Source organism: Papaver somniferum, unplaced genomic scaffold, assembly GCF_003573695.1.
Source record: "Papaver somniferum cultivar HN1 unplaced genomic scaffold, ASM357369v1 unplaced-scaffold_10, whole genome shotgun sequence".
NCBI classification, from domain to species: domain Eukaryota; kingdom Viridiplantae; phylum Streptophyta; class Magnoliopsida; order Ranunculales; family Papaveraceae; genus Papaver; species Papaver somniferum.
In genome coordinates this window covers 14,248,204-14,262,486 of record NW_020618825.1, presented here as the reverse complement: position 1 = coordinate 14,262,486, position 14,283 = coordinate 14,248,204, and the positions used below count along the sequence as shown (strand labels likewise).

At 37.2% G+C, this 14,283-nt stretch overlaps 2 protein-coding genes across 2 annotated transcripts; both read right to left on the bottom strand.

The window, feature by feature from the left end:
- Window positions 1–2,574: 2,574 nt before the first annotated feature.
- LOC113326062 (F-box/kelch-repeat protein At3g06240-like) lies at window positions 2,575–4,128 on the bottom strand. The gene is made up of 2 exons (XM_026573870.1): window positions 4,053–4,128; window positions 2,575–3,932 (listed from the first exon to the last, which is right to left on the bottom strand). Exons 1-2 carry the CDS (start codon window positions 4,078–4,080, stop codon window positions 2,740–2,742), a joined length of 1,221 nt encoding a protein of 406 aa, XP_026429655.1. The 5' UTR covers window positions 4,081–4,128; the 3' UTR covers window positions 2,575–2,739.
- A 249-nt stretch (window positions 4,129–4,377) lies between these two features.
- LOC113326756 (LRR receptor-like serine/threonine-protein kinase ERECTA) lies at window positions 4,378–11,103 on the bottom strand. The gene is made up of 27 exons (XM_026574411.1): window positions 10,244–11,103; window positions 9,811–9,949; window positions 9,632–9,703; window positions 9,439–9,510; window positions 9,267–9,338; window positions 9,115–9,186; window positions 8,963–9,034; window positions 8,794–8,865; window positions 8,623–8,694; window positions 8,462–8,530; window positions 8,302–8,373; window positions 8,127–8,198; window positions 7,928–7,999; window positions 7,758–7,829; window positions 7,587–7,658; window positions 7,429–7,500; window positions 7,150–7,221; window positions 6,991–7,062; window positions 6,826–6,897; window positions 6,662–6,733; window positions 6,488–6,556; window positions 6,312–6,383; window positions 6,151–6,224; window positions 5,940–6,068; window positions 5,511–5,858; window positions 5,057–5,427; window positions 4,378–4,968 (listed from the first exon to the last, which is right to left on the bottom strand). The coding sequence occupies exons 1-27, from the start codon at window positions 10,332–10,334 to the stop codon at window positions 4,597–4,599; spliced, it is 2,958 nt and encodes a 985-aa protein (XP_026430196.1). The 5' UTR covers window positions 10,335–11,103; the 3' UTR covers window positions 4,378–4,596.
- Between the last annotated feature and the right edge of the window lie 3,180 nt (window positions 11,104–14,283).

Genomic DNA, 14,283 nt, shown 5'->3' with positions numbered 1-14,283 from the left:
AACTAAACTCAAACAAATACTTATCTTAACTGATGTAATTCGACTCATGGCTCAACAGCCTATTTATATGATTAACAAACTTGACTCTCAAGTAAAAACACTTTCCTAACATAATCAAAGTCTAACAAAGAAACTTCTAGACAATTCTCACGTAAACAAACTCTTAAAACTTGTAATACTTATAACCCAAGTAAAGTTCTAAATACCGCACCACTGTATCAACAATACTTGTTGATCCATTCACATCGTGTCAACTATACCAGTTGATCCAACCACATTCTGTCAACTCTCATAGTTGATCCACACTACTGGATCAACAACCCTTGTTGATCCTTTCTGTCTTCTTCATAGTATCTTGGTTTATTCTTCAACACATAGTCTATATTACTCGACTTACCAACAATGGGCGAAGGTGGTAATTTCTGATATTCTCCGGTCGACGGATTCCAAATGACAACAACATCAACTAGACATCGCCTCCCACGAATCTTCCGCCGCACACAAACCATCGAGCCAAGACTAAACAAACCAAACCGTTGGAAGAACCCCAAAACCCCGGTTGTGTTTTTCAATTTAAATGGGTAATCAATGTGGACAAGATCAGTATATTTGGTTGATAATAACGAGTCATAACTTATGGTGTAGATGTCCTTATTGCTCTCCTTAGTCAAGGAATAAAGCATGATACTAAACTTGTTCATTCTTGTAGCATATTTGAGATGCATTCTAATAAATCTGGGGTCTCCTTTCAATAATCTATACCATATTTTGCATACACACCTGCAACGTCCAATCGACTTCATTGGCAACCTAACAACGATGTTTTCTATGATTTCTTCCGGAAAGTCCACTATCATCTCTGCAAATCAATTTTTCGACTGACTCATCAAAACTAGCAGGCAAGAAATAAGCTTTCGGATAAGATATCACGTCTCACATTTTAACAATATTTCCCTCCACATCACGTCTCACATTTTAAGAAGCCTCTCTGCTCATGAAGATGTTATGGAAAGTGCAAACTGGTACTGATGAGCGGTCTCAATTTTTCCAGGCAAAATTCAAGACAAGATCTGGAGAATGGATACAATATTATAAAAAAGTTTCTTTGCGAAGTTTATATCCTGAGAATATATTCATTTTTCAGAATCCTAACATGAAAGTTTCTGATTTACATGTTAATAGAGAATGGAATAGATGTTAAAAATGTTTAACATAAATGAGCTTCCGTCAGTTAGCGGAGAGGAATATAACATCATTTGGAGTGGTTCTAATTCAGCAGAATTCTCAGTTTCATCTGCAGTTAGAGTATTCGAAAAAAAAAATTCCTACTGTTGTCTGGGCATATCAAATCTGGACATATTGTATTCATCTATCAGTCTCAAACAACATATGGAAGTTAGCTAGAGGAATATGTACTACTGACGGCAAATTGAAGAAAAACGGTTTCAAGATTTTTTCATGATTTTGTTTTTGTAAACAATCAGAATAGACTTTGGAGCATATCCTTTGGACTTGTACCTTCAGTGCAAGGATTTGGAGCTGGCTTGGAAGAAATCTGGTTAATCTCAGCTTTTGTGATTATGAAACATTATTGGTTCATTAGAAACAAAATGATATTTGAAGATCAAACACTTAATATTGACCAAGTAAAGAAAATAATCCTCAGCTATACTAGTGAGCATGAAAAAAAAAATCTGGATGTCAATGAATTTAAGAAAAATGAAGAACAAAAAAGAGAGTGAACTGACCTTTTCTTGACTTTCTGAATCCCATTTGCTTCTCCGGCAACAAATAGTTCCAAACCAACCGAGAATCTGTGATAGTGGTTTTCAATCTACCGTGGCGGAAACCCTAGAGTTTTTTTTTTCTTTTCTTTTTTCCAAGAAATGAAATGTTCCGTCGTGAATGTGTATCTTTGGCTCATCATTTCCAAAATAACGGTTGAGATATTCTAGGGATTTTTATTTCTCGATTGGTTTAGACCTTAGAGGATATTGAGGCTCGAATGTTTGTCTCATGTTCTTCTCCAAGATTTTGATAACAGAAACGGGTGCTTCAAATATAGAGAAACAATTAATACAATGGCAAGGAGGAGGCGACATAGTTAAGTTAAGTAAAGCCAGCTTACCTCCTTTAGGAAGCGAGATTTGCACTAGCACCAAAAGGCACTCCCAAATAAATGAAAGGTATTTAATTTGTCTGTTGAACCCAGTGCCATTGTCCATTCGTTTAGTTCAGAGATTTCTCCAAGAGCAATCAATCTTGTTTTTTGAAGTATAATTCTTAAACCAGACACGAATACAAAAAAAAAAAAAATGGAACTGAAAAGAGATTACAAAAACATATTATAGCTAAGTCAAATGTTAAGAGGCTAACCATAGACATCTATTTAATCTATGTAGGGGAACATTCATAATTCAGGCCAAATTGCCATTTTGGGTAGCTTCACAAAAGAAAAATGCTGCAGGATCTAAAACAAATAACCAAGTTCATGATACTAAGTAAGAAAACAATGTCAGAAAACTGCACAACAATTTGAAGAATTGTCTTTCAAAACATAGCATTATTCTGGTTTTTCAGGTGCAATAAAATAAACAAGAACATTCCCAAACAATTGAAACATCAAGAAAGAAATCTATTGGCAACATTTTGGTTTGTTTTCTTTTGTGGCAGACCGCACCGTCGCATTCGTCCCAGCGTACTTGTGATCATAATCTGCTTCTTTTGCTTCTGCTGACCTCAATTGGTATGTAGTATCTTTGCAAGGCGAATGTAAGCTTTCAACATAGATATAGTGCAAACTGAGTATGAGATCATACCACCAAAGACCATGAATGGCTTAAATGTTTGACGCTCTGAATCATACAAACCTATATTGAATGCACCATCTCTATCAAATGCTAAAAGAGACTTACCGTTCTTAAAACACCGCAAGGGTATCAGATATCCAACGTACCCAAAAACCTTCTCGGCATCAATGGTAAAAAGCATAGTCCAAGAGTTTTCCTCTTCATAGTTGGACAACTCCCATAAATCGACTCTGAGCTTAGACATATGAAGTAAGCAGAGAGACCCTTCCAAGACGCACAAATTTGTATGAAATCTTTCATCCAAAGGGTTAGGAAGTTGAATCTCTGCGAATTCTTGTTTCTCAAAATTAGAAGACAAAATGACTTTAGAGACCACTTGCCCTGACTTACGAAATGCAATCCAATGAATAACTCCATTAACCGGAAGCCGTCCCATATCGGGTACTTCTTGTAGCCGCCCTGCAAGTTCTTGGCACGCCAGATTATAAGGAATCTTCTTCATTGGTCCCCATGAGTTCGACCCTCCCAATGTATATACACAAGTGCGACACCAAAACTTATCGTCATTACCCGCCAGACACACTACTTTAAAGTCATCAATCTTTTGGTCATAACCAAATCCATATTCAAGATAATCTGGTTTACCAACAATCGGAGCAGGTGGCAATTTCCTATACTCTCCTGTTGATGGATTCCATATCATTACAACGTCTAGTAGGCTTTGTTTCATGCGTGCCAAATACCCTGGACTAAGACAAACTAAACCATCGCAAGACCCCCAAAATCCAACTCCAGTAGTGTTCTCGGATTTAAAAGGGTATTTTACATCAATGAGATTCTTTCTACTTGTGATTACTCTTTTTCTGCTAGACACACTAAATGTCGATGGATCGTAAGTTATGGTGTAAATGTTCTTCTTAGATGGATGCAAGGAATAAAGCATGAATTTAAACCTGTTCAATTCTACAGCATGCTTCAAATGCAATCTAACAAACCTAGAGTTTCCTTTCAATAACTTATACCAATCCTTGCATACGCACCTGAACCTCCAAATTGATTTCACAGGTAACCTAACAACGATGTTTTCTACGATTTCCTCCGGAAATTCGTCAACAACCATCACTGAAAATTAATCATTTTGACAGTAACAATGAATACTAGAAACAAAAAATAAACTTAGGAGATAGATGAAATATACTGAATTAAAAGGGAAAATGAAGAGAAAGGAGAGAATCAACTGACCTTTCTTTGCCACTGTTCTGAACTCCATTTGCTTCTCTGGTAACAATAGGTCTACACCAAATGAGATTAGAGTGGTTTAGAGAGAATACCCTAACGTTTTTTTTTTTTTTTCTGTTTCTTCCAAAAATGAAATTTGGCTCCATCAACATTGTGGGCGTCGTGGTTTGGCCCAATGTTTCCAATTATGGTTGAGATTTTTTTGGGATTCTTATTTTCTATAGTGAGACAATTTCAAGTTTCAACCCATATAAACGGCATTATAATTTTAGATTTTATTTTATTTTTTTATGCCACAAGAAACATATTATAAATTAAGCAACAAAAATATACGGCAATAATATTTTGGCGGCCCTGCTGGAGAAAAACGTTTTTGGTCCAACAAAGACTTTTAAGTGCAAATTGTAAAAATTTCCCAAGGGAAAAGCATCATTTTCACTAGATATCTTAAATACATATCTTACTGTGAATGGCTAGCTATCTAAATAGATCTCTTTATACAACATATTCAGAAGATTTATGGATTTTCAGAGCTCGGATTAGACGTTCACTGGGTGTTTTGAGATATAACCTCTCCAAATTTCAGAAAGAGTTGAGCATCTGAAGTACTAACAGATGCGCAGTATAACATTCCAGGGTTCTTAAGATTTGCATACTCTTCCATGTAACTGGGCACGTTCGATGGTGGTGGTGGAGGTCCTGAGCCTGGTGGAGGAGATTGTTTAACATCAGGAATGGGAACTAAGGATTCTAAAACACGAGCAACTTCGTGCATTGTTGGCCGATCAAAGGGCTGTTTTTTAGTGCATAACAGGGCTAGTTGAAATAGCTTTTTCACTGCTGCAAGATCTTTACATGTAGAGGAGATTTCTGGATCGACTGTTTCCATTACTGCATTGTTCGCAGTCTTGGACATAATCTGCGAGTAAACGAATTTGTAAGTGAACGTTAAAACAGAAAGTGATATTTGCTAAAGAGCTAAGAAAGGGTTTAAAATGAAATTTTACCAGCTGGTGGAGGTTGGAGTCATTATCCACTGCTTTCCTCCCAGTAAGAAGCTCAAGCAGAACAATGCCAAAGCTGTAGATATCCGACTTCTCAGTGAGCCGAGAGGTTCTAGCATACTCAGGATCTATGTAGCCAATAGTGCCCATAATGTAAGTTGAAGTATGTGTTTTGGACACACACAAGCTCTTCGCAATTCCAAAGTCAGTGAGATGGGCTTCCAAATCCCTGTCCAAAAGTATGTTTGAAGATTTGACATCCCGATGGATGATTCGAGGGCTGCAGTCATGGTGGAGATATGCTAATCCTTGAGCTGAGCCAAGCGCTATTCTAAGTCGTGTGTCCCAGTCAAGCTTCTTTTTCTTGGAAGGCCCTGTAATAAAAATATTACCAACCACGATCAAAAGCTAAAAACCTAAAAGTGATTTGGGAAGACTACTATTTAGAAACACTTACCGTGTAGGATATCCCATAGGCTACCATTCTCCATGTACTCGTAGAACAGAAGATTGCCTGAGGAAGACAAAGAATATCCTTGGAGACTAACAAGGTTTCGGTGCTTGATGCTTCCAACAGTTTCAAGCTCTGTCTGGAATTCCTTCAGGCACTGGGGGTAGTGAGAGTATAGCCTCTTGATAGCCACTGGCCTGCAATTCTTCAGCACACATTTGTACACAGTACTTGATGCTCCGCATCCAATTATATACTTCTCACTTAAATTCTCAGTCATCCTCATGATGTCTTCGTACACATGAAGGGCCATGTTCATGTGAAGGATCACGAGCTTTGGTGAGGTAAACGTAACTGCATTAGAAAGGAGTACTCTTTATTAACCCCTTGAATACTTGACCTGGGGTTGATGTTGTTTATATGATGAATAAGTACCTGGTTTTTCTGGCGATCCTTCTACAAAAGGTTTTGGATGGTGTGGTCGAAATGCTGCTAACAAGATAAGGAGAAGTAGAACAAGAGCACCCAATGCGATACCTAAGATGGCGGCTTTGGAGATTGGAGCTGCAAAAAACAAATGTGATGAGGTACAGGGCGAAGGAAATGAAATATGATACAGATCTTTAGCTTTCTAGCTGAAACTTACGTCGCTCTGGTGGATGAGATGTCTGGCATGGAGAACCAAGCCAATAACCACAAAGATTGGGGTTTCCAGTAAAGCTGGAAAAAGGATAAAATTGTGGTCAATTTAACAAAGATGAAAATCCTATTTCTGGTCATGACTACACGAAATGAATTTTCACATACCTATCAAAACGAAACCTTGAGAAGTTATTGCCAGTGGGAATATCACCGAAGAGATTATTGTAAGACACATTGCTGCATTAAAGAGAAAAGATTGAAGTTTCTATTAGTATCTCCAAAGGGCTTAGTCGTCCTATATTGTGTAAACAACATTAAATCGGTACGGAGAGAAAACTTACAGCACACTAAGACTCAGACAAGATATTAATGGCACTACATCCCCTGTCAAATTGTTGTATTCTACTTTCCTGAAAATTTTTTACACCCAAAAAGTTGAGTCACATCACCCAATGAACTTCTTACCCATTAAAAAATAAGCATCATGTCCGGAAAACAGAGAAGGGAGAACTCACAATGAATACAAATTCTGAAGCTGACCAAGTTCTTGAGGGATTAGACCAGTGAGACGATTATGTGAAAGGTCTCTAGAATAGGAGTAGAATCATAAGTTTATAATCTAGTAAATAACAAATAAAGGATAATGAAATCAAAATGCAAAAGTGGAAAGCTATCTTACATCTCCAGGACACTCCTAAGATTGCCAAACTCCGACGGAATCCCTTCAGCTAAACGGTTCTTGCTTAAATTTCTATCACAAAATACCGAAGTGTCAAGAGGAAGAAAAAATGGAGCAACACGGATGTAACTTGAAGAAACCTAAGCTCTGAGTATGAAAACTAACAGTGTAAGGAGATGCTCCAAGTCACCAATCGAAGAAGGTATAGGACCAGATATCTTGTTGTTCGAAAGGTCCCTGGAGAAACACATGCCATAAACCCGGAGATGAGATTAGAAGCAGCATTATGGCACAACGTAATTGTTGAAAAAGGTCTGCACTTACAGGGTATCCAAATTACCGATTCGAGATAGCTCGATAGGTATTGGACCTTTAAAACTGTTTGATGAAAGATTCCTGAACAGGTTGATAAAACTGTGATCAGTTCAAGATGCCTATGACTCCAAGAGAGTACGACTCAAATTTGAAATGATGCTCAAACTAAAAACAGAATGCATCACTTATTTCAACTGTCATCAACAAGATAGAAGCTCGGGAGTCAACATAGAGGGCCGGAACCCCAATCACGTGGTTATATAACTGATGAAAGAAAATGGTACTCACAAGTATGTCATACTCTCGAGCCTTTCAAAGGAAGGTGGAATTGTTCCATTCAGTTTGTTATTGTAAACATTGCTGCAAAGAAAAAGCTCAATGAGTCGATAACATCCACTTGACCAAAATAAAACAGTTATGCAACCAGCCTGAAGTTATATGCTTACAGGCTATTGAGATTAGTGCAAGAGCTAAGATTAGCAGGGAGTGGACCTTCAAGATTGTTGTTAGCAATATTCCTGCACAATCGGTTGCATTATTAATCCTCCCAAAACAAAAGAAGGTCTGCTTAAATCAAGAGAAATTTGAAAAACATAAAGAGTTTCAGCAAAACTTACAAATCATACAAGTCGGTGAGCTGCCCAAGTTCAGGGGGAATATGTCCACTTAGCTGATTATCATTCAACTCCCTTAATTTGCAAAATCAAAGTGTTAATTCGGGGAAACAATTAATCCATGTTGCAGTTATCAGATCTCGGATTCACTTGCAACAAAAAATTGTACTCACAAGTAATGGAGCCTAGTCATGTTTCCCAACTCGGGTGGAATGCTTCCAGTAAGTATGTTACTGTGCAAGTACCTGCAAGAAAAAACCATACCGATTAAATAATACGCACCTTGCACAAGGTACTGACATTACTAGACGTAGGGATAGATGAATATTAGCAATATTTTTTAATAAGGTAAACTAGGAATACGAAACTTACAGTTTCTCCGTATAAGTCAAATTTCCCAAGATTGGAGGAATCGGTCCACTTAACAAGTTGCAGCTAAGATCTCTGCAGTAAATATAAAGTACTGAACACGTCAATAATGATTAACAGGAGGTAATAACAGAATTTTGAGATATAGCTCAACGATGGCCAAGTGAAAAATGCTTACAAAACAGCAAGTGCCTGCATCAGACCAACCACAGATGGAATTTTCCCGGTGAGTTTATTTCCTTGTAAAGATCTTCCATTCAAAAAAACAAAATCATAAATAAGACGGGCCCTTGAGTATCTTGATGTGAAGAATCAAAAGTAAACTAAGGACTACGTACAGAGTGGCCACTTGTAGAAAACCAATGTTAAATGGAATCTCCCCAGTAAGCTGGTTGTAGGATAAATCCCTGTCAATCAAGCAAGGAGGAAGTCAGGGACTAGTTAGAAATACAGAAGTTACGTTTAAGAGAAATCTGTGATTTAGCTTCTTGATACGTACAAGACCTGGAAGCCTGTACAGTTTCCAATATTCATAGGTATGCTACCAGTAAGACTGTTATTTCTTACATCACTGCAAAAGTTAAAAAACAACGAAATTAATGAACATAGCTCTTCTGAAGAAGGTGTCGAGAAACACATATTGAGCATTTGACTAAGCATACAAACTTACAAAAACCACAAGCCTGTTAATTGGCAGATATCGGAAGAGAGACTCCCTACCAAATTGTTCTCTCGCAATCCCCTGTATTACAAGACAAACCAGAAACAGTTATACCCTGGCCTACAAATAATTGCCCAGAACTAATTGCAGCAAGAGTAACGCGGATTCATAAACTTACAGGTATTGTAGAACTTCATTCCAGTAGATAAGTCTAGGTATCTCACCACTAAGTTTATTTTGAGCCAGGTCCCTAGGAACAAAGAAACTTTATAGTACTTTACAAATCGAGAAGATAAGGTTGGGAAAAATAAATAACTGAGTGAAACTTACAAGATTTTCAAGTTTGGAATCTGTGACAAAGTTGAGGGAATGGGTCCAATTAACTGATTGCTTTTCAAAATCCTGCCAAGAAATTCAAAGTTAGATAAAATTGCAGAACACAGATCATTGATTTGAACCACTCAATGGAAAAAGAAGCTTACAATGTTTCTAATTCTTTCAACTTTGATACTGAAAATGGTATGTCCCCATAAATCTCATTGAAAGACAAATCCCTGGCATCACAAATTGATACCCAGTTAATCAATACAAGGAAGAAAATGCGAGATCGAGCAGTAAAATACCAAGCCATCTCCACAACCAATGTTTACTTACAGGGTTTGAAGAGATGAACATTCACCAATCTCATCCGGAATTTGTCCTGACAGATGGTTCCCTCTCAAGTCACTGTACATACAACAAGAATCCATAAGCATGACAATCGAAAGAGCTCCAACTCAAAGAAACTATTCTCTAGTACCAGTATGAAGAATCAAAACAAAGAAAGAATAGGTTGGACAGTACATACATGGAAACCAGTCCTTTCAGATTACCAATAGATGGCGATATCTCCCCACCTAGATTCAAACCCGAGAGATTACTGCATTACAAGCAAACAAACAAACAAACAATTCATTAAAAACCAAGATTATAAGTGGTGGTAATGAAGCTAAAATTGAAATGAACAGAGTAGGGATAAAACATTACAGTGCCATGATATCAAATGTGACATTATCACAAATGATTCCTCTCCAAGAACAGTAATTATCAGATGAGGAATCAGTCCAGTCATATAACACATTATCCACATCTCTAAAAGATTTCTTGATATCCAACAATGTCCCTCCTTTTCAACAACAAACAAAACAAAGAAATAATAATTAAAAAGAAGAAAAAAAAGTATTAGTCTAAGAATGTCTCAATCTTGTCTAACAACAAACACTAATGCTCCCAATTATTTAAACAACTAAAGATAAAATCAATAGTTTAATAATAATGTAATGTACTACTTCTAAAAGATTTGATTTGTATAGAATACACCCAAAAAAAAAAATCAAATTAGATTAGATTCACCAAGGAAAGCTAAATCATGTCAGCACAAAAGAGTATAAGAAAGTTAGATGGGGGAGGAGGAGCTCACCATTGTCTGAAGCAGGGGAGCCAAAACTAGTACTGAAGCAACAACAAAACAGAAGCAGAACCAAAATTGTTGTTGGAATCACACTACCCATTGTAGTTAGTCTCTGGATGATCTCAAGAACATTCACTTCTCCATTGTGACTAAACCCATCTTGAAGAATCCCATAACTGCAAACCCTTTTTTCTTGTTTTATCACCCACCACGACTTTGCTTGTTCTTACTCAAGTTCCTCTCTAGTTCTTGTACTAGTATTATCTATCTATCTCAAAATGCACAAAATGGGTCTTCAATCAAACACCTTGGTTGCTTTCATTGCACAATAGTACTCATTTTGAAGAGATAATGAAGGTCTTCTCCTCCTTATCCTTCTTCTCTAGTTCTTGAAGTATTATTATTATTAACAAACATTGAAAGGACCCTTTTCTGGTTGTATGATTTCAGAATCTGCAGAATCAAGTGAGTGGTAGTAGTACTACTAGCAGTGAAGCAGAGTGGGATGATTATAGAGAAAATGGGTTCTCAATCAATTTTCAAGGTTATCACGAAATAAGGATGAATGAGTAATGAATTGTTGTTACTGGCTTGTTCAATCACATCTCTTCTGTGGCAGTGTTTGATGAGTGAATGGGTTTTGTTTTTGAGAAGAGAAGAATTATTTGAGAGAGGAATGAAGGAGGTAGGTGTTAAAAAAAACAAGAACAAGAACTGCAATTTTCTGGCTGGCTGGGCTGTACAAAGCAAAGAGAGACCTGCAACACACTAAACAGGACAGCAGGAGGACAACCCTCTCTCTCTCTCTCTCTTTTCTATCTCTCTACTACTACTAGTCTGTGTTTGTGAGTTAACAGTAATCTTGGATGACGGTGGTTGACAATGACTACCTGGTCATCTGATAAATTTTTGGAGAACCCCACAGCTCTGTGTCTCTTTCTCTCTCACTATTAATATCTCTGCATTCTCTGCCCTTCTAACGGTGTTACTGCCATGGATGTGGATTCGGGGTTTAATTTAGTAACACACTATCCAAACTCCTGGTTGCTCACAGGGTGCTACAAACGTTTGGATACAAATCTTTTCTTGACTTCCACTTTTGGATACCGGGAGCTAATAGTGCGTTTGGATACAAATTTGCTCCTAATTTCTGTTTTTCGAGAAGCGAAAATCAGAAGCAAAACTATTTTGCTTCACCGTTGATTATGCCCGGGGTACACTCGGTGTCTATTCGGTCCCCACAACTAACCCTAGGAATTTTTTTCTCCGAACATAACTTAGCCTGAATGTTCTATAACTCATCCTGAAAGTTCTATGATAGAAAATTTTCCATCCGAAAAGAATCACATAGTGTCTTCTCACCATCACCTTCTTCCTGATCAATCAGTCGAAGGAATGTCCCAAAACCTCATAGCGGAGCAAAATCCTGTCTTCCTTGTGCTTGATATTTGACACCAGAATTGACTTCTGACTTTTCGATTTCTTGAAGTTAAAAAACTACTTTTGGTGTACTATTCATACAGGTTATAAGAAATCGGAAATTAGTAGTAGAAGTCATAAATAAAATTATTTTTCTCTGATTTTTTGATTTAAAAGTCGTTCTGAATTTTTATACACAAACTGAATTGTTTTTGCTTGTTGTTTCTAGAAATCTAAAAAGAAAATTGGAAGTGTGTCCAAACAGGCTATAATAGTGGGACAAGACAATTAATCCATACTCTAAATCTAAAAACGTACACTTGAAAAATTCATTGATCGGCTCCCCCAACCAAGCCCGCTACCTATTCCAGTGCTACGATAGGGTTCCTGTATGCTTCTACATTTTTTATAATGAAAAAAGTTGAAAAAGCAGAAACTAATTTGATGCCAATTTTAGAATAACTTTTAGAAACAAAAAGAAAGATAGGCAACATTAACAAAAATCGACGACTTGCATGATTAATTTCAACTTCTTCTAGTATCCAAAGCTTGTTCTTGAGTAAAAGATTTAGCCAACATTAACGAAAAAGAATTTTATCGGAAGAGTTCATATTTTTCCTAAGAAAAATAGGATATCTATCTAATTCAGAAAAAAGGACACGAAATATGTAGGTCGGCTACGCACAAGCATCACGCCTCAATTTTCTATCAAGCACATTACTTAATCTTCGCAGTTATTTTCGAAGGAACAAAACCCACAACAACATGCAGCTTATTTAACACCTCAATCTCCTGGCTCAGGCATCCTCAAGAATCAGAAAAAAAAAAATTCATTCTAATTTCTGCTTCTAGAGAAATAGAAATACTCTTGCTTCTGGTATTTAAACGCACCGATACATACCAACAAATTATCCCGAAAAACCACGTTTATCCTAATTTAGAAGTGTCCTTTCAGGTTTTTGGGATAGTCCAAACGGACGACTAGGAAAAATATCATTTTTTCTGAAACAAAATAACTAGGATCACACTAACGGCATTTCCCGTTTAAACCTAAATAAACGTTAAATAGCCATGGTCCCCATGACCCATACATATCGTACCTGATACACTGCCAAAAAAGCAAACCAGAGAAAGTTACTCCACTCTCTTTCCTTTCCTTTTCCTTTCCTTTCCTTTCCTTTCGTCCCTCGGGAAGGTAATCTGCTGCCTGTCTCTCTTTTCTTCTTTATCTACTTTTCATTTCTCTTCTTCTGATGATCATCAAAACATCACCCTCGTGGGACCCAGCCACTCATTGTCTTTTTCACTGCGGGACCCACTATCTCTTTTCTTTTTTACTACTACATTCAAAGTAGTTAAACGGAGTGAGAAATGTCAGTGATGCATCCCTATCCATCTCCTTTTTACGTTTGTCATTACTACCACATAATTGTTCTTTCTTATTCCTGTGTTTATTTACTGGTACTACTGGGGACATAATACTATTTTTAGAAACTGAATTAACTGCCTAAATTCATTACTGTTTTACCTAGTTAATACTGTTCACCACCTTTTATAGAACATGGAGATTGTCAACTGCCTGCCAGCCCAGTTTGATAAGCCCATCCATCCACAATATGGTTCCATCAGCTAGCTAGCTAGCTGAGAATTCACACCAGCAACCTTCCAAGCTATGGTAACATACTCTGGAGCCTAGTTAGCAATTCGGGATTCGGCAAACGTACGGAACGGCAAACGTACGAGTATTATACGGTTTTGTAAAATTCAGATTCGGTCCAAAATTCGGTCAACGGGACGTGATTCGTCATTAATTCGGAACGGCATACGTACGTGTATAATTCGATTTATAAATGTGAGTTCGGCTCTGAAAATTCGGTATCTATATATAACAAATAATTTGTATTTATAAGGTCATAGACCAATTTTTATGCATATGTGTGAGTTATTTAAGGAAAAATAAACTCAATATGATGATATTAATAATATATACAACATTAGTTATCCAAAAGGACGTCGTATGGTGGTTTAGATGCTTGGTTAGTGAGTTTGAGATCTCTCTCACCTTCACCTTCAAATCTCTTCAGTCGTTTTTGTTTCATAAAAATTACAACACGTCTAATATTCGGTCGTGTATGTTCGGGAGGCAGTAAAGCCCAAAAAGTGGAGTCTTTGAAAAGTAAAAGCTAAAGAATTTATGGCGAATTAAGCGGACGTATCATTCGGGATACGTAAAATTCGTGAACGATTCGCGAATAATCCGGGAATGCCACATAATACGCGACTTGGATTCGGAGTTGCAAACGTACGTGAATAAGACGGTAAAATTCGTGATACGGAAAAATTCGCGAATGATTCGCGAATCATTCGCGAACTTACTAACTAGGCTCTGGAGCTCTGCATTGGTGAACCATAAGTACACACGCCATATATATATAGTCAAGTGTTGAATTGACATTTGTTGACTTTTGTTCGGCTTGTTTTTTTTGATCAGCAAAGCAAAAAATTTCATTGATCAAAAAAAAGGTTGCAACCCCCAAAGAGAGTACAAGGAAGAAAAGAAAGAAAAAAGAGCAAGACAAGAGAAGAGATACAAGAAAGACACGGAATGCAAACGAAAACAGCTGCACCTA